Source organism: Calypte anna, chromosome 23 (genome assembly GCF_003957555.1).
Source record: "Calypte anna isolate BGI_N300 chromosome 23, bCalAnn1_v1.p, whole genome shotgun sequence".
Taxonomy (NCBI): Eukaryota; Metazoa; Chordata; class Aves; order Apodiformes; family Trochilidae; genus Calypte; species Calypte anna.
In genome coordinates this window covers 926,451-945,885 of record NC_044268.1, presented here as the reverse complement: position 1 = coordinate 945,885, position 19,435 = coordinate 926,451, and the positions used below count along the sequence as shown (strand labels likewise).

The 19,435-nt window shown below is 57.5% G+C and overlaps 2 protein-coding genes across 2 annotated transcripts; one reads left to right on the top strand and one right to left on the bottom strand.

Moving 5' to 3' along the window:
* Positions 1 to 543: 543 nt before the first annotated feature.
* RCC1 (regulator of chromosome condensation 1) lies at positions 544 to 6,876 on the top strand. Its single transcript, XM_008501535.2, has 10 exons — positions 544 to 640; positions 1,575 to 1,659; positions 1,757 to 1,944; positions 2,300 to 2,479; positions 2,571 to 2,667; positions 3,191 to 3,313; positions 3,568 to 3,723; positions 4,391 to 4,510; positions 4,854 to 5,006; positions 5,667 to 6,876. Exons 2-10 carry the CDS (start codon positions 1,587 to 1,589, stop codon positions 5,840 to 5,842), a joined length of 1,266 nt encoding a protein of 421 aa, XP_008499757.1. The 5' UTR covers positions 544 to 640; positions 1,575 to 1,586; the 3' UTR covers positions 5,843 to 6,876.
* Positions 6,877 to 11,630: 4,754 nt separating this feature from the next.
* On the bottom strand, positions 11,631 to 18,587 carry OPRD1 (opioid receptor delta 1). The gene is made up of 3 exons (XM_030464366.1): positions 18,371 to 18,587; positions 13,733 to 14,082; positions 11,631 to 13,058 (listed from the first exon to the last, which is right to left on the bottom strand). The coding sequence occupies exons 1-3, from the start codon at positions 18,574 to 18,576 to the stop codon at positions 12,526 to 12,528; spliced, it is 1,089 nt and encodes a 362-aa protein (XP_030320226.1). The 5' UTR covers positions 18,577 to 18,587; the 3' UTR covers positions 11,631 to 12,525.
* Positions 18,588 to 19,435: the final 848 nt, after the last annotated feature.

Sequence of the window (19,435 nt, the reverse complement as noted above, 5' to 3'; positions counted from 1 at the left end):
ACAAATCGCTGTCCCTGCTGGGGGTTTGGTGTCACTGGGGATGGGGGAAGGTTGGGTTGGGGTCCCGTGGGTGACCGAGGGGTCCCGGAACGGGGCTGGCGGGGGCTGCACCGAACCCCGGGGGTTTCACCCCAGAGAGGACCACGTGGGGATGGGGTTCCGGAGGGTATTAATGAATTAATTAATTGCCAAATCTCGTCCTCAGCGGGCTGGGGGAGGGGCCCACCGCTAAGGTGCCTCCTCAGCGAGCCGCTAATTGGCAGAAAACTATTTTAATTATTATTAATAGTTTTATGTTTTCTGGACTTTTTCATCCTCCTCTTTCCCTCCTTCGGGGCGGGTTTTCCGTAGCAGCCAGGCGGGCAGGAGCAGGCGGGCTGCTCCCTGCGCTGCTCTTCCCGTTTTTGGCGGTTTCGCCGTGGTTTTATCCCAATAAAACTTATCCCGTTTGGAAGCCGTTTCCATGGCAACGGGGATGGACGTGACGCCCCCCCCCCCTCCCCCCCAGGCACCTCTCACCCGGCAGCGCGGCCTCCGGCCGATAGGGGGCGCTGTTCCCCGCCCAGCAGCACGCGCTCCCTCATGCCGGGAGCCGCTCTGGACACGCTGAGTGAGGGAGCGCGGCCGGAGCGGAGCGGAGGTGGGAGAGGGGAATGGGAGCTGGGAATGGCGAGGGGAGAGCTGGGAGGAGGGAGAAGGGAGCCAGGGAGATGGAGAGGGGCAGAGGGAGGTCCCGGCTAAACCCCGGCCTCACCTCGGGGCTGCCGGGAGCTGCGGTGAAAGGAAAGGTTGAGTTGAGGCCTTGCGCGGCCCGGAGTGGGGCGGGGAATTCAAAAGTGTGGGGAGGGGGAAGGGGAGGGAAGGGGGGGGCTTCACTCCACACCCCCTGGGGCTGGGGTCCTGCGTGGGCCTCGGCTTTGCGGGGGGCAGAGGGTTGAGATTTCCCCACGCACACACTTTGCTGTGGCTCTGCTGTGTTTGGCCTTTCCCCCCTCCCTCCCTCCGGGCTGCTCTGACCCCAGGGTTTGGGGGGCTTCACCTCTTCCTGAAGGGGTAAAAACAATAAAACCCCAGGGTTTGGGGGGCTTCACCTCTTCCTGAAGGGGTAAAAACAAACCAAAAAAACCCCAGGGTTTGGGGGGCTTCACTTCTTCCTGAAGGAGTAAAAACAATAAAACCCCAGGGTTTGGGGGGCTTCACTTCTTCCTGAAGGAGTAAAAACAATAAAACCCCAGGGTTTGGGGGGCTTCACCTCTTCCTGAAGGAGTAAAAACAATAAAACCCCAGGGTTTGGGGGGCTTCACCTCTTCCTGAAGGGGTAAAAACAAACAAAAAAAACCCCAGGGTTTGGGGGGCTTCACCTCTTCCTGAAGGGGTATAAACAATAAAACCCCACGTTTTTCCAAAGTGGGAATGGAGATCGGTGCTGAAATCCCAACTTGTGTCACCTCAGGAGATCCATGGGGATTTTAAACAAGAAGGGGAGAGCCCAAAGAAGTGATTCCTGACACCCCCGAGCCACGCTGTGACTCTCCTCCTGGGTCACCCCCTCACAGGGTGTCTTTGTTGTTCAGATCTGGGGCACTATGCCAGGGAAACGTGCAGGGAAGAAAAGCCCAGTGCCAGAAGACAAAGCTCCTGAGAGGAAGAAGATTAAAAGTAAGAAAACTTCCTGTGGATTTTTCCCTTCCTCCTCCCCAGGACCAACTTCCCCAGAAGGCTTTTTCCTCATCTCTGTTCTCTCTCTGTCCCACAGTCTGTCACCCATCCCACAGGACACAGCCTGGCCTGGTGCTGACAGTGGGGCAGGGGGATGTGGGGCAGCTGGGCCTGGGGGAGGAGGTGATGGAGAGGAAGAAACCAGCCCTGGTGCAGCTCCCAGAGATGGTGGTGCAGGTGGAAGCTGGAGGGATGCACACAGTGTGCCTCAGCCAGACTGGAAAAGTGAGTGCAGCACCTGGAGAGAGGGGGGGAGGAGAGGACAAAGGGGGAGGGGGGGCTGAATCAAACCCTGCTCCCCAAATTGAGCAGGGTCTCCAAAACTGGAGGGGTTCAGAGGGATCATATTGGGGGGGGGTTCACACTCCAGCTCTGGGTCCCATCCTGACCACCTCTCTCTCTGTCTCTCTCTGTCTCTCTCTGTCTCTCTCTGTCTCTCTGTCTCTCTGTCTCTCTGTCTGTGTCTCTCTCTCTGTCTCTCTCTCTCTGTCTCTGTCTCTCTGTCTCTCTCTCTCTCTCTCTCTCTCTCTGTCTCTGTCTCTCTCTCTCTCTCTCTCTCTCTCTCTCTCTCTCTTTGCAGATTTACACCTTTGGCTGCAATGATGAAGGTGCCCTGGGGCGTGACACCTCAGCAGAAGGCTCAGAGGCCACCCCAGGGCTGGTGGAGCTGCAGGAGAAGGTGGTGCAGGTGTCTGCAGGGGACAGTCACACAGCAGCACTGACTGAGGATGGCAGAGTCTTTGTCTGGGGCTCATTCCGGGTACGTTGGGAGGGGAGGGAAGGGGATTGGAGGATTTGGGAGCATTGCCCTTGGGGGTTGCTTCTGCCCCTCATCTCTCTCCTCTCCCCAGGATAACAACGGGGTGATTGGCTTGCTGGAACCCATGAAGACCAGCTCCATCCCTCTGCTTCTCCAGCTCGGGGTGCCCGTTGTTAAAATTGTCTCAGGTGAGCAAGGTCCTGGGGCGTGCGTGGGTGAGGCTGGTGCCACCCTGAGGAGAAGGTGAAGCTCCAGAAGAAGCTCCTTTTCCTCCCTCTTGGCTGCTCCGAGCCAGGTACAAGGCTGTGCTTGCTCCCCTCTAGCTCCTGAGAGAACAGAGCTCTCCTTGCCTCAACCACAGTGTTAATGTTTAACCCAAGCTGATGGAAAATGCCTTAAAAGGATCCCCTAAAAGTGACCCTGGAGGGGTTTCAAACCTCTTCTCATCTTGGGGAAGCTGAGCAGAGCAGCCAGGAAACTTTTCCAGGCCACACATGAGGCCAAGGAGTGGGGAGGTGTTCCCCTAAACCTTCCCAGAAAAAAAACCTCCCTGACACTTCCAGTGGGGGAAGAGGGAGATTCCAGGTGGTGTCAGGATCCCTGGTGGCAGAATCCCTGCAGAACTCCAGGAAGCTGGGACAGCTGGGCTGTGTTTGTGGGATCTGAGCCTCTGTGGGGTTTTGATGTGACTCTGGTTTGCTCTTCTCCCAGGGAACGACCACCTGGTGATGCTGACAGTGGATGGGGAGCTCTTCACCTGTGGCTGTGGGGAGCAGGGCCAGCTGGGCAGGGTGCCAGCTCTCTTTGCCAACAGAGGAGGAAGGAAAGGGTTGGGTGAGTCCCTTTGCCTGCTCCTCCTTCTGCTCCCCCCCTGGGCTGTAAATCAGTGGCTTGGATCCCCCCCTAAAAGGAGGGGAGGATGGGAAGGGTGTGGGTCACCCCCAGACCTCCTTCTGCTCCCCCCCTGCTGCTCCAGCCCTGGGCTGTAAATCAGTGGCTTGGATCCCCCCCTAAAAGGAGGGGAGGATGGGGGAAGGGTGTGGGTCACCCCCAGACCTCCTGTGACACCCCCTCCCCTGTGTCCCCAGAACGCCTCCTGGTCCCCCAACGTGTCCCTGTCAAAGGCAAAGGCAACAGAGGGAAAATCCGCTTCCAGGACGTCTTCTGTGGGGCTTATGTCACCTTTGCTGTCACACAGGAGGGACACATCTATGGGTTTGGCCTCTCCAACTACCACCAGCTGGGTGAGCTTCACATCTCGGGTTTATTGAGACGCAGCTTGGACATGGGGAAGAAATTCTTTGGGGTGAGGGTGCCCAGGGTGCCCCCAGAAGCTGTGGCTGCCCCATCCCTGGCAGTGTCCAAGGTTGGATGGGGCTTGGAGCACCCTGGGCTGGGGGAGGTGTCCCTGCCCATGGCAGGGGGGGTTGGAATTAAATGATCTTTAGGGTCCCTTCCAACCCAAACCATCCCATGATCCAACACCCAGATCCATGTGGACATCCTGTCCCACGGTGCCCTCGGGCTGGTGGGGAGAACACTTCCCAAATCAGGGAATCATCCGGGTTGGGAAGGAGCTCTGGGATCATCAAATCCAACCCTTAATCCACTCCCCCTGTGGGTATGAGCTCATGGCACTGAGTGATCCCTCACAAACACCCACAGGACACTCTGGAGGTGGAAATCCCAGGCTGGGGCTGTCACCCTCTGCAGCTCTGGCTTTAGGTCCCAAACTCTGCAGGGCTGGAGCAGAAATTGGATAATTTTTGGGGTGTGGGGGTGAGTGGGGTGTGTTAGTCCCTGGTGGGGTGAGACCTGGGGTGGATGGCCCTGTGCTGGTGTCTGGTTTAGGGCTGTCCCCCCCTTTCCCTTGGACCTGATGTGCCTGGGTTTGTTCCCCCCCCCCTGCAGGGACCCAAAGCACCGAGCCCTGCTTCTCCCCTCAGAACCTCACCTGCTTCAAGAACTCCACCAAGTCCTGGGTTGGGTTTTCTGGTGGGCAGCACCACACCTTGTGTGTCGACTCAGAGGGTGAGTACTGGCCTGAGGGGGGGGAACACCACCACAGTCCCTCTTCACCCTGCTGGGGAGGTGTTGGGTGATGTGCTGGAGCCAGCCAAGCCCCCAAAGGGAGGAATTGACCTGGAGGAACCTGGAGTCACCTCTGAACTCTGCTCTTCCAGGCTCAACACTCAAGCCCAGGAACCCCCCACACACTGATTTTGGGGCTGTTTTCCCCCTCCTGGTGGGGCTGTGGGTGTGGGAGGGGGGAGCTCTGCTCCTCCAAGGGCTCAGACCTGAGGGGGAGGCTCTGGCTGGGACCTGCTGTGGCCATTTCCCCTCGCTCCTTTGAGCCCCCTCTCTTGTGCTCCAGGTAAAGCCTACAGCTTGGGCAGGGCAGAGTATGGGAGGCTGGGGCTGGGGGCAGGGGCAGAGGAGAAGAGCACCCCCACCCTCATCCCAGAGCTCCCCAACATCTCTTCTGTTGCCTGTGGAGCATCCGTCGGCTACGCTGTCAGCAGTGATGGTGAGTGCTGGCCTTGGGAATGTCATCCTGGCCTTGGGAATACCACCCTAGCCTTGGGATCACCACCTTGGCCTTGGGAATGCCACTGTAGCCCTGGGATCACCACCCTGGCCTTGGGAATGCCACTCTGACCTTGGGAACACCACCCTGGCCTTGAGATCCCCACCCTGGCCTTGGGAATGTGTCATCCCATCCCCAGCCCTGGTTTCTCCATCCTGGCTCATGGCCACTGGGATCAGGGTGGGACTGGGAGCCAGGGGCAGCTGGGAGCAGCTGCTCAGATATTTCTGTGTGCCCTTGGCAGGGGGGTTGGTACCAGGGGAGGGGGGTGAGGGGGGTGCCCAGGAAGGGGTCTTTGTCCTCTTGGTCCCTTCCCTGCACCCTGAGCTCTGGTGCTGGGAGCAGCACAGGGGGTTAGGGGGGGGAGGAAGGTTTGGGGGGGTTTGGTTCCCCCTCTCCCAGGGGATCAAACGCTGCCTTGGCAGAGTGGGGCAGGGATTTTGGGAGCTGTAATCCCTCTCTTCCCCCTTCCTGCTGCCCGTGGCTCATCCCATAACCCCAGGGGTGACATCCCCTTTGGGGTGCTGGCTGCCCAGCTCCCTTCCCACCCCCATCCTGAAGCCACCTGGAACCCCAGGTTTTGTTTCACCTCTGTTGCAGGACGAGCCTTTGCCTGGGGCATGGGCACCAACTACCAGCTGGGCACAGGGGAGGAGGAGGATGTCCTGAGCCCTCTGGAGATGACAGGGAAGCAGCTGGAAAACCGTCGGGTCCTGGCTGTGTCCAGTGGTGGCCAACACACAGTGCTGCTGGTCCAGGACAAGGAGCAGAGTTGATGAAGTCACCTCTGAGCCCAGAGGGATGCAGGACCCCAACTTCCACCTGGGTTGAGTGACTCTCCCCCCACCCCCCCAGTTTTCTGGTCACCCACCCGTGGCTGGGGGGGTGCCAGCCCTTGGCAGCATGTTGGGAACTCTTCAGGGATGCTCCCTGGAAGTGTGTGTCTGTCTGCCTGGTGCTGTGGCAGCTCCCTCAGGTTGGTTTGGTCCTAAACTGAAGCTCAGTGCTGTGGCTGGATGAGTTTACACTTCTCCTCTGGTTTGTTTTTTTCTTTTTTTTTTGCTTTGTTTTAGGGTTTTGTTTTAAATATTTCCTGGGCTGGCAAAAACTGAGGATTCTCTTCTTTACCACACAAAAGGGTTTGGGGCTTTCTGAGGTCCCCATGTTCTCCATCTCTGGATGCTTCTCCAGCTCCTCAACATCATTTTACTTCTCCTGTTTGGATTTCTGCCCCTTCCCCCCAGATCCCTCAGGACTCTTTCCAGGTGGGATCTGTTGTCCAGCAGAGACCCAAAGCTTCTGGCTGTGCTGAGGAGATGCTGCCAGGAGCCTGGGAGGGGGAATCACTGCTGGAAAAGGGAAACTCCTGCTTCCCACCCATCCCCACTCTGAGGGATCTGAGCCAACTCCTCCTGGGCAGCAAGGCTGGGGGCAGAACCCCCCCCAATTCCCTCCTGCCTGGAGCAGCTTTGGACAGCCCCATCCCCTTGGGAACCCCAAAATCCCATCCTGATGGGGAGGACTTGGTACTGTTCATTTTTTTTTTTCCTCTTTTTGCTGAGGGAAGGAGCTTTCATTTGCCATTAGGGCCTTGCTGAGAAGACAGAACCAAACCCCAATTTATTCATGGAATTGCTGGAAGCAACAGGATTCCCTCCTCCTCCTCTTCCTCTCCACCACCTTCTCCAGTCTGGGTCTGGCTGGGTCTGGGTCTGGCTGCTCTCACTCCACATCCCAGGTTCCCTGGTTGCCTTCCAGGTGCCTGGGGGGGCTGCAAAGGTTCAGGTTTTTATGTTAAGTTATAGCAATAGGGGAGGGGGAAGCCAGAGGTGGGGCAGGGGGGGGGGAGGGCAGGGGATGGGGCTTTTACAGTGGCTCAGAATAGGTGGGAAACTTTTTGTAAGAAGAAAAATGTATTTTGGTTGATTCCCTGAGGAAGAGAGGAAAAAAAAACCCCAAACCTGTGATCTTTTAATGTTTGGAATAAAATGAGTTTTGATATTAAAAAAAAAAACAACCAACACCCCTGGGGGGTGTTTCCTGTGGTTTGGAAGGGGGTGCAGCCCCTCCACCCACCCCTGGGGACACTGTGGTCACCGTGGGGAGGGGTTGGTGGCACCTGGGGACAGGTGGGGATGGGGACATCACCTTTGGGTGCTGCTCTGGTCAGCAACCTGGCCACGGGATGGCAGCAGGAGAAGGTGGCACCCTCCCTCCAGCCAGGGTGTCCTCTTTATCCCGATGGAATCCCAATTCCTGGGATTTTGGGACACTGGGAGGGATTGGCACAGCCCTGGGTGCTCCAGAGGCTCTGTCAGAGGTCTGGGTGTCACCAAAGTGGTGGCACTGTCCTGCTGGTCTCTCATCTGCAGCTGGGCAGTAAAATCCCAGCCCCTTCTCAAGTGGGATGGGATTGGGATTGGATTGGGATTGGGATTGGTTTGGGATGGGATGGGATGGGATGGTTCCCAACCAGCCTGAAGGGGCTCCTGGGTCTGATCCTGCTCCTGGAGAAGGGGCAAACATCCTCCTGGGGAATGAGGAAATCTTTGGTGTTGTCAAGAGCTTGGGAGAAGGAGGGGGAAGTGATGGGAGGAGAACAAAAGGGTTTAAAGTACTCGGAGGTGATGAATCAGTGAGGTTGGGAAGCGGAGTGACACCGGAGTGACACTGGAGTGAGGAGCTGCTGGGGGATGGAGGAGCCCCCGCAGGAGAGGGAAGAGGGGGAGAGAGAAGGGAAAAGAGGATAATTGAGGGAAGGGAAATGTTTGGTGTCAGCAGAGAGAGAAGGGGGCGTTTGGGGAGGAGGAGGAGGAGGAATTTGGGTTGTGTGGCAGGGTTTGGGTTTGGGTTTTTGGGTTTTTTTTGAGGAGGTGCTTAGGGGGTGCACTCCTGGGCTCCCTCTGTTCCAAGGATGGAAAAGGGCTTTTAATTGCCAGCCAAGAGCTGGGAAGGTGGGATTTGGGGCTTTCAGCACCCCCAGAGGATGAGTTGTGGGGTTGTGAGGCTCTTCTGGCTCCCAAACAAAAGCAGTTTGGTGTTTGAGCAATGGGTGGGGCTTTATTTTTTTTTTTCCACCTTTTTTTTTAATATATATATATAAAATATATTGCTTTTTGGGATGCAAAACTCATCTACCTGTGGGATCTGCCAGGAAGGAATTGCATCTTCAAAAGGGTTTGGGGGATACAGGGTTGATTTCTGGTCCTTTTCCTGCCTTGAAGGGGAAAAGAGTTTTAATCCCAGGTGTCTGTGTGGTTTCCCCCTGGGAGAGCAAACCTGGTCCAGGAAGGCTCCGGATTTGGTGGATTTCTTTAAAATAGGAAAAAAAAAAGCTATTTCCTGCAGCAGCAAACTTGGTGTCAGGGTGCAAGGAAGCAGCTCCCAGGTGGCTGAAAGGTCCCAGGTGCTGAGCTGGGCTGGGAAATCCCTGGATTCGGGGCTTGGCTTTGGATTCCCAGGATGGAGAAGGGGTTGGAGAAGGGGGGGAGCAGCGATGCCCCCGTTTTGAACCCCCTCCCAGCCTGGAAATCTGCTGCTCCCCCCCAGCTCCTGCTCTTCTTTGCAAGCCCCAAAGCCAGAGGGCAGGGGTGAGAAATCCCTTTCCAAGTGTCAGGAAGCAGGAGAGGAGTCCCAGGCTCCAGCCCCCTCCTCTTGGTCACGTTTTGCACTAATTCCTCATTTGCATTTAAATTAGAAAAGTAATTGGGGCTGGGGTTGGAGTGGTTGGGCTGAGAAAATCCAAACTCTTCTCTAAAATTAAAACTCTTCTCTTGATACCCTGGAGCAGAGGGGACACCCTGGGGACACTGCTGAGGCTTTTGGTACCAGGGCTTGCAAAATAACCTGAGCTGAAGAGACTGAGAGGGATCAAGGTGAATTTTTATTTTTTTTTTGCCTTTAAAACTTGACTTTCAAGGAGTTCTTCCCCCATCAGTCCCCAAATCCTCCCCCCTGAGCAGGGCCCTGCTTGTTTGCAGTCAAAGGAGAGATGGAAACTGCTGCCCAGCTTCTTTTATTTTATTTAATTTCGTTTTTAGGAAGCAGAAATGCCATCGAAAGCCTCAAAAATCGCCAGGAAAAACGCTGGGAATGGTGGCTGGAAAAGCTGGGGAGGTCCTGGTGGATTAGGGGAAGAGGGAGCAGGGAGCTGAGGGGATGGGACAGGGTGAGCTGGGGCCACTTCAGTGTCACCCAGCGCCAGGCAGAGCCACAGCCAGCCAGACACAAGCACACAGAGGGTGTCCCAGGAGCATCCCAGCTGCAGCACAGCTCTGCAGAGAGAAAAAAATAAAATAAAAATCACAGAATCATCCAATCTGCTGAGTTGGAAGGGACCCATCAGGATCAGGGAGTCCAAGCACCCAGCAGCATTTCCTCCTGGGTCAGGATTCAACCCTTGGTGTCCCAGTTCCACCCAGGGGGGGTCTGGAGCTGATTTTTGGGTGGATGCCACTGTAGGGAGCAGCTCCTGGGATGCTGCTGGAGGTGAGTGATGCTCCAGGTCTCTCATCTCTGCTGCAGCATTTGCCATCAGCATCTCCCCCCACACCTCCCCCCCCTCCCCAAGCCTTTCCCTGGGGAATATTCTTTTTTTTCTTCTTATTCAGCAAAACCTGAGCTAAGAAAAACCTCGCTGTGTCCTCTGCCTGGTGTTTAAAAAATAATGATCTGAAGCCTTTTAACCCCTTGCCAGCCACTGCAGGGCCTGGGGGGTTGGGAATTGGGGTGGTGAAGCTTTGAGGGGAAGGGGGAGGTGATTTGGGGTTATCACATTTTGGGGGCTGTCCCCCAAACGGAGCTATTCAGCTGGAACTCAGCTTCATGCTGAAGAGTGGAGTCCCAAAATCTGCTGAAGACATCCTAGGGACAGCCTGGGGACAGCCTGGGGACATCCTGGGGACAGCCTGGGGACGTGGTTTAGGGGTGGCCTTGGCAGTGCTGGGTTAATGGTTGGAGTGATGATCTCAAAGGTCTTCTCCATCCCCAAAGCATTCTGATTCCAGGTCATCCCAGCCTAACCAGGATCTCACCAGCTGCAAACCAAGAGCCTTTCCCACCCCAGAGCCCTGAGGGCTTTGTCCCCCAGGTTGGGTGGAATTGGAGAGCTCAAGGATTTTCTCCAACTCCTTCTGGACATGTAGGCTCCCTTCTCCTGGAGCTTTGGGACCATTGTGGGGTTTCCCCCCACACCTCCTGCTCCAGAGCTGATCCTCCTCATCCTCCATCACCCAAAACTCCACACTGGCCATGGCAAGGGGTGAAGGGACCAAGTGTGGCTCTGCTGGAGGTCCAGGACTCCTCAGAATTCCCTTTCCAAGCAGGGATGGAGTCCTGGAGCTGTCTGGAGGCTGATACAACACCCAAGCTTTTGCTTGGGGTGAGATGGGGAAGATCTCTGGGGGCACTTTTGGCAGGAATTGATCTGAGATCCCAGTGACCAATTTCCCCCTGGTTTGGTTCTTCTGAAAGAAAGAGAAATTGGTTTGGGCTGCCTCTGCCTTCCTAAGGGGAAACCTGGGATTTCCACAGGCTCTGGAGAAAGGTAGGGCTGGGAAGGAGGAGGTGAAGACCTTCATTAGGTTAAATTGATGCAACTGGAATAAAACAGAGACAAAATCCAGACTCTGCAGCCAGCCCAGGAGCCCCCCCTGCTTCCTCCAGCTGCAGCAATTTGTCCATAAAATGCTATTACTGATGGCTTCCTCCCAGCCTCCTCCTCCTCCTCTTCAGACTGTTTGACCTCCTGGCTGCAACCATCGTGGTGGGAAGGGGAGTGGAAGGCAGAGTTGTGGCAGCCACTGTGGGGCTGGAGGGGTGAATTGGGGAGCAGAAGGGGGGGAGGACCCCTCAGTCACTGTTTAGCAGCTGATAAGGTGGTCCTGAGGTCCCCTTAAGGTGTCCAGGATGCCTTGGAGCTTGGCAAAGGGACAGCTGCTCCATCTGGATGGGTGCTGAGCATGAAACCCCATAATAAGGGGGTTCCTAAGGGTCTGGAGTGATGGGACAAGGGGTGATGGCTCTAAATGGCAGAGGGGGGATTGAGGTTGGACATCAGGAAGAAATTCTTTGGGGTGAGGGTGCTGAGCCCCAGGTTGCCCCCAGAAGCTGTGGCTGCCCCATCCCTGGCAGTGCTGAAGGTTGGATGGGGCTTGGAGCACCCTGGGCTGTGGGAGGTGTCCCTGCCCATGGCAGGGGGGGCACTGGGGGAGCTTTAAGGTCCTTTCCCACCCAAACCAGTCTGGGGTTGGATGATTTTATGAAATCTCAGCCTCTTGCAGGCTGGGGGTCCTTAGGACAGAGATGTGGGGGGGGTTTCTCTGTCACCCCAGCTGGAGCCCAGCTCAGTGCAGGGATAAAGTTCCTGGGCTCAGGGCAGCAATCCCCACCTTCTATTGAAAAAAAACCAACCCCAAACCCTTCCATCCTCTCCTGTTTTGGCTTTTCTAAGGGCAGTCTGGGCAGTGCTGCTGCTCATCCTTCAGCTGGTGAGCAGGGGAGGAGAGCCCTGGCCATGCAGCTCGTTAGTCCATCCTCATTAGTCCATCCTCATTAGTCCATCCTCCAGCCTTGTAAGTCCATCCTAATGACATTAGCACCACCAGAAACCCCTCGAGACCCCACAGGATGCTCCTGCAATGAGATCTTTGCTGGGTTTGATGTCTTTGGAGGCAGAGGGGTGAGGAGCAGCTCCTTCCTCCTGATGGGTCCTGAGGGAATTGGATCCAGGGTGAGCTGAGGACGTGTCCTGCTCTGTCCCCACACCCATCCCCTGGCTGTGTCCCCATCCCCAGTGTCACCTCTGTGTCTCGGGCTGCCCTGGCTGCAGGCTGAGCTCTCTAATTAATACAGCAGTGACATTAACAGCATTAAATTGTCCTCCAGGGGGGGTGATCCTGGTTTGAAAGTCTCCAGTGGGATTTTTTGACAGATCTGGAGCTCTTTGATGACCCTGTCTCTAAAGCTGAGTTGGTCCCATCTGTCTCTGGATGGTTTTTTGGAGATGGCTCAGAGGGGGATGGGGGGAAGCCCCATGATGTGGCATCACCATCCAGCAGGGTCATCCCTTGGGAAGGCTTCTCCTCTTGGTGCCACCCTGGCCCATGCAGGAGGAGAAGGAGGTGGTTGTGGCCATCATGGTGTCCTGGGATTTGGCTCCATCAGCAGCTGTTATGGGATGGCAGCAGTGGGGAGCAGCACCAGAGCAGCTCTGCCCAGGCTGCCTCTTGCCTCGGTCCTCTCCCATCGCTTGGTGAGTCCCCATTCCTTATCTTGCCTTCTCCAGGATGCCAAAGATCATTGGCAAGTCACTCATTGTCAGGCTGGACAAAACCCAGGAGGGGTTTAGGGGGCAGCCCCCACCCTGCTAGAGCTCCGTGGTGGTCACCTGGGTCACCTCCGAGCGCGGGTCGTCCCCTGCCTGGTCCTGGCAGCCCCTCTGGAGGCTGCCCACCTCTAGTCATGCCGGGTTACTGGGGGCTTCCAAGGGGGTGCAGGTGGAGACACCTTCCCTCACGGTGTTCCTGGCACGGGAGAAGGTGGTTTGGTCCCTTCGGGCTCGCAGGGGGAGACAGAACTCTCGGAAACACCTCTTGAAGTTTTCATCCAGGAAAGCGTAAAGGACGGGGTTGAGGCTGCTGTTGGTGTAACCCAAGGCGATGCAGAAGTGCAGGCTGGCCACCACGTAAGGGTTCTTCTTGTCTATGTCCACCAGGGTCCAGACCATGACGAAGATGTGGATGGGGGTCCAGCAGATGATGAAGGCTGCCACCACCACCAGCACCATGCGGGTGATGCGCCGCAGGTTCCGATCCTTCTCCTTGGAGCCCGAGAGGAGCCGAACGCTCTTGAGGCGCAGGATCATCAGCCCGTAGCAGATGGTGATGACCAAGATGGGGATCATGAAGGCAAAGATGAAGACGCAGATCTTGGTCACCCTGTCCCAGTAGATGGGAGGATCAGGAAACTGGAGAGTGCACAGGACCACCCCGTCTGCGGGAGAGAGAGGGGGGATCAGAGGTGAGAGCTCTGTTCTGGACACCTCCTCAAGCATGGATGGGGGGGTTAAAAACATAAGGAGATGGATGCCCACCTGCCAGGGTTTTGCAGAGCTTTGGGCCACCAATCCCCTGCCCTTAGGGTGCTGAGGGGACTGCAGAGCCTCCTGTGTCACCTCCTCCCAACCCCTCTCCCTGTGTCACCTCCCATTGAAACACTGCAAGTGTCTCAGCCCAGGTTGGATGGGGCTGGGAGCAACCTGGGCTGGTGGGAGGTGTCCCTGCCTGTGGTGTAAGGTGGGACTGGATGGTATTTAAGGTCCCTTCCAACCCAAACCAGCCTGGGATTCTAAACCTGCCTCTTCCTCCTGAGCTTTCCTGTGTGGTGGCCCCACAGAGCAGCTGCAGATCTTAGCATGGGGTAGCTGAGGGCTTTGCAATCCTATTGGGGGTGGTTTTAGGCACCTGACTTCCACCTCAGGAGCTGGGAAGAAGCACCAGCTGGAGTGGAGATGGGAAGGACAAATCTTTGGGATGGTTTCTAACCCCTGCAGCCCAGATGGAAGCCAACACTGGCGCCTTCCCCATCACTGAGCTCCACGGGACCAAGCGGCCTGAGGGAGAGATGGGAGATGGGAGATGGGAGAGAAGGGGACTCTTCCCACTTGCCTTTTGACTTGGTGACTGCCATGATCATGATGGGCACCCCGATGAGGGAGGAGAGCACCCAGATGCAGACATTGATCAGCTTGGCCTTGGCAGGCGTGCGGAACTCCAGGGCTTTCACGGGGTGGCAGACGGCGACGTAGCGGTCAACGCTCATCATGGTGAGGGTGAAGATGCTGGTGAACATGTTGTAGTAGTCAATGGAGAGGATGATTTTGCAGAGCAGCTCCCCAAAGGGCCAGGTCTCCATCAGGTACTTGGCACTCTGGAAGGGCAGCGTGCTGGTGGCCACGGCATCTGCCAGGGCCAGGTTGAAGATGTAGATGTTGGTGGCTGTCTTCATCTTGGTGTACCTGGGGTGTAGGGGGAGAGAAGGGAGCTTTTCCAGACAGGTAGGTGGTCAGGGCTGGCTTATCCTGCCCAAATCTGGGGCTCTGCACGTGATGTGGGGAGGAGAGGACGTGGCCTGGCTCTCCATACACCCACTGGGTGCCACCACTTGGTACCTGCTTGTGAGGCCCCGTTCTGCAGCACCAAGGTGCTCAGCACCTTCCCTGATGGACCAGGTGGAGGAAATACCCCTGGGTTGGAGCCCAAATACCTGAGCAGGAGATTGGACCTTACCCAGGTTCTGCAGAGCATGGCATGGACCCCACCAAAGCCATTATCCCTTCCCTGAGCAGGGGGTGACACTCGTGTGGCTGCCTCTCAACAAAGCAAATCTAAGGAAGTTTTGGGGGAAGTCACTCCAGTTAAATCAACTTCTTCCATTGCCCTGAACCAGCTGCACAAGTTCCTCTACCTCCCCCAAACCTCCTTTAGCTGATTTTCCACCCGATAACTCCTGATTATCCACCTTGCTTCCCTGGTGGGTTTACTTGCAGAAACTGGATTGATTATCCCCAGAAACCAGCTGGGAGCTGCCCAATTATTCAGGCTGGAGCTCTGGAGCTTTTGAGGCAGCCTTGGCTACAGCACGGTGACTTGGTGGCTCCGTGGTGTCCCTTGCCCTGATCTGGCACCTTGGTTCTGGTCCTTGTCACCCCAGGGTTAAGAGAAACACCTGGTCCTGAGTGGGGAAACCCATCCTGAAGGGGTGAGGCTGGGGTGGGGGGGAGCTGGGGGTGGTGTTGGGGGGGGAGCTGGGGGGGTGCTGGGATGGGAGCTGGAGGGATGCTGGAGGGGTTGCTGGGGTGGGAGCTGGGGGGGATGCTGGGGTGGGAGCTGGGGTGGGAGCTGGGGTGGGTGTTGGGGTGGGTGGGGTGCCCACCAACTTGTTGCTTTCAAGAGTGGAACTTCCTCCTCAAGGCTTCACTGGGGTGGTTTTGGGAGCCTGAGGAGCTCCAGCAGCAGAAGCAGATGCTTTGCTCTGCTGGGGGGAGGGTTTAAACCTCTTCCCTGGAGCAGGGGCTTGGTTTGCAGCTCTGAAGTCCAAGGGGAGGGGAATGGGGGGGTCCCCACGCTGGATCCCTCCATCCTGTGTGATGGGTTTGAGCTCAAGCTTGCTGCTGGAAGGGGCTGAATGCCCTGCCCTGAAACCCCAGCTCCAAGGCATCAATTGAGTCATCCCCATCACCCAAATCATCTCCATCCCACTCATCCTCATCATCCCACTCATCCCCATCATCCCATTCATCCCCATCACCCCCATAGTCCTGGCCACCCCATCATCTCCATCATCATTTCCATCATTTCCATCATCATTCCCATCATCTTAACCATCCCCATCATCCCCATCATCACCCCACTCACCTCCATCACTGCTGCTTTCCCCTCCCCAGAACCCCACACGATGCCCAGGGAGGGGGCTACAGCCCAGCCCCCCCCCACCAACCCTGGCACATCTGGCAGAGGTTGGGGAAGTGCTTACCCAGCAGAGCTCTGAGCACGCCTGGCAGAGCACAGCCTGAATAACTCATTTATTTTTTTTTTCCCACTTTCCTCAAAAAGCAGAGATCAAAGAAGTGTGAATCTGCCCGAAATGACTATTTCTTTTTTAATTTGTTTTTTAACTAGATGAGGCAAAACCTGACCATAAGAGAAATCCTCACGTTTTCCTTTCACCTGGAATAAAAACATTCCCGAAGAGATGAGTTCGGCCACGAGCCTTGGAAAAAAATAACAGTGCAGGAGGAACAGAAAAGGGCTTTTCAAGGAAAAAAAATGACATTTTTATATGTCGTTCTTTGAAACAAAACCCAGTTCAGCTGAAATGTTTCCACCCTTGGGCAAGAGGCTGCCATTTGCAGCCAAGGAGAAAGAGGAGGGAAGGCTGGTGGAGCTGGGTGCTGGTCCCAGCTGAGATTTCCTCCCGGGGAGAAATGGGATTTTTTTGCATCCTTCATCTCCCAGCTCTACTGACAGCACCACCCGGGGGCTTTCTCCCCCCCCCCCAGCTCCTCCTGACCCTGCTGAGATGGAGAAAAGGAGAAAGGGAAGGGAAATGGGATGAGCACCCTGCGCCAAGCTGCTCTCCAGCAGAGCTGGAGCTACTCAAACCCCTCAACCTGATGGACCCCATCACCCCATGGACTCCACGGGGATTTCACTCAAACCCCTCAACCTGATTTATTCCACGGACCCCATCACCCCATGGCTTCCTCTACAAGCTGGGCCCTTCTCTTCTCATCCCCCAACCAAGGACTTGTCCCCCCTCCATGCACCAGGGTCCCCCCCCTTCCTATGACCAAGCCCCAGCTCTGGGGATGCTGCAGGTGGGTTTAGCCCAAAGATGCTCAAGTTCAATTTGACACTTTTGTTAATTAATTAGAGTGGACCTTAATGAGCTGGGGGCTGTGGAAGGTACTCTGAGCAATGGGGATTTGCTCTCAGGGAGGCTTCAAGCTGCTGCTGGAGAAATCCCAGCAGGGTCCCCATTGCAAAAGGGAGCTCTGGAGATCATCAGTCCAAGCCCCTCATCCATCCTGGCAGATGACATCTTCCTCCTCCTCCTCCTCTTTCAAACGCTCTCCTCCAGGAGCAGAACCAGCTGGAGGGGCTCTAATGCCCCCCATCCCTCCTTGTGACACCCTACATGCTGCACCAATTCCCTTCAGTTGTTTCTGCAGTCCAGGGCTGGAGTTTTCTTTTTTTAGGGCTGCTTCGAGCTGATGAAAAATCCCACCCCAAGCCAGGCAGGGCAGGGGGGGGCACCCACCCCTCACCCCCCATCTGCACACCCTCTGGGGTGGTTACAAACACACAGCAGAGCTCCTCAAGGGGTAGGGAGACAGAGGGGAGGTGGTGGGTGGCCAGGCACGAGGGTGACGGGTGACCAGATAGGAGGGTGATGGGCTGCCAGATACAAGGGTGATGGGCAGCAAGACACGAGGGTGATGGGTGGCCAGATAGGAGGGTGATGGGTGGCCAGGCACGAGGGTGATGGGTGACCAGATATGAGGGTGATGGGCTGCCAGATAGGAGCGTGATGGGTGGCCAGGCACGAGGGTGATGGGCAGCAGGACATGAGGGTGATGGGTGGCCAGGCACGAAGGTGATGGGTGACCAGATATGAGGGTGATGGGCTGCCAGATAGGACCGTGATGGGTGGCCAGGCACGAGGGTGATGGTGTGGTTGATGGGCACGTTTCAGGCTGGTTTCCTTCCTCCCCCCCATGAGTCACCAGATTTCTTTCCTGCGCAGGCAGCACGAGGCTGTGACCTCCTGTGAGGATCACTGTGGCCTGGGAGTGTTGGGCAGGGCTGAACAGAACTGGTTAAATGGGGATTTAGGGACTTTGGCTTCAATCAAGCTCCAAGGGCCGGGTTGGCTGAGGGGTTTTGGAGCTGGGATGGGGACTGGGTAGGAATTTGCTTGCTGTGCACCTTGGGGGGGGCAGTGATGGAGGAGGAGGAAGGCAGTGGTAGAAGCCCACCAGCTGCTGGCCCCCAGCTGTGGGGTGGGGTCTCAGGGGTCTCCCTGCCATCTGGGCAGCTTTTCATGGTGGCATTGATGTGGTGGAAGCAACCTACCCCAAAGCCTCTTACTTTGCCTGGACCACAGGTGCCCAACCCTGCTCCTCCCCTCTGGCAGGGCCTGGGGGCACACACAGAGTCCTGGGGCTCAGAGAGTGACCCCCCCAAACACCAACTTTGTGCCCTTCCCTCCCCCCTCCCGGGGCACACTCAGCTTTTCCTTTTTCCTCTGCTGGGATCTCACCCCTGGTGCTGTCACACTCACCCCTGGTGCTGTCACACTCACCCCTGGGGCACACTCACCCCTGGTGCTGTCACACTCACACCCGCTGCACACCCACTCGTGGAGCACACTCGTTCTCTTGCCGTGTCACACCTTGCACGTGGTGCACACCCAGCCCCAGAACACACGGGCTCTGCCTGACACCTCCTATGTGATTCACACCCCCCTTGGCACACACCACTGCACCCCCTCCCCTGTGCAACCCCCCACCCACTGCACCCCCTCGCCAGTGCACACCCCTAGTGCACCCCCTCCCCAATGGACCCCCCACACCCAGTGCACCCCCTCCCCAATTCACCCTCTCCCCAATTCACCCTCTCCCCAATACACCCTCCTCTCACTGCACCCCCCAATGCAACCCCCTGAGGCACCCCCACCCCACTGCACCCCTCCCGGTGCACACTCCCCCCTCTCCCCCCCCATCCCGGGGGTCCCTCTCCCACCTGACGATCCCGTACATCACTAGGAGGTTGCCCAGCAGCCCCACCACGCACACCACGGAGTAGAGGGCGGTGATGACGATGGCGATGAGGACGGAGCTGACACCCTTGGCCCGCTGCACCCCGGTCTGGTTGCCCTCCGGACCGGGCAGGGGGTCCCAGACGCTCCCGTTGTCCCAGCCGGTTCCGCCCGCTGTCGGCAGCTCCATGGCCCAGCCCGGCCCGGCCGGGGCTCATCCGAGGTCCGCGGGTTCGAATCCCGCTCCTACCACCGCCTCCTGCTCCAGCACCCGCCCGCCCGCCGGTGCGGGTTTATAAACCCGCTGTGTCCCCGAGCCACGTGGGGCTGGGGCTGGCCCTGCCCCCTCCCCTGCCTGCTACCCGCCCCCCCTTATCTGCCCCCCTTCTACCTTCCCCCCCCTTCTACCTTCCTTCCCCTTCCATCCCTGCCTCCCCCCACCCCGACACATTTTTGTCTCCCTCGACGGTCTTCGCCTCCCCCCCCGCCTATCCCCGACCATCGCCTGCTTCCCCTCAGCCCCTCCCAGAGCCCCCCCCTTTTCCTGCTGTCTCCCCCCCACCCCTGCCTGTTTCCCTCCCATCCCTCCATTCCATTCCTGACTTTCTCCCCTTCAAGTCCCCCCCCCCCGCCGCTCGCTGTCACCCCCTCCCCATTCCTGCCCTGTACCCCCCCCTTCCATCCCTACCTCTCCCCCACCACCCCTGCCTGTCCCCCCCCGTCCCTGCCTGTCCCGTCGTCCCCCCTCGCCTGTCCCCCCTCCGTCCGTGCCTGTCCCCCCCTCGGTCCTTTCCTGTCCCCCCCTCGGTGGCTGCCTGTCCCCCCACTGTCTCTGCCTGTCCCCCCCCCTGTCCCTGCCTGTCCCCACTTCGGTCCCTGCCTGTTCCCCCCCCCGTCCCTGCCTGTCCCCACCCTATCCCTCCCTGTCCCCCCCCCTGTCTCTGCCTGTCCCCCCCCCTGTCTCTGCCTGTCCCCCCCCCTGTCCCTCCCTGTCCCCCCTCGGTCCCTGTCTGTCCCCATCCCTCCTTGCTGTCCCCCCTCCACCCCCC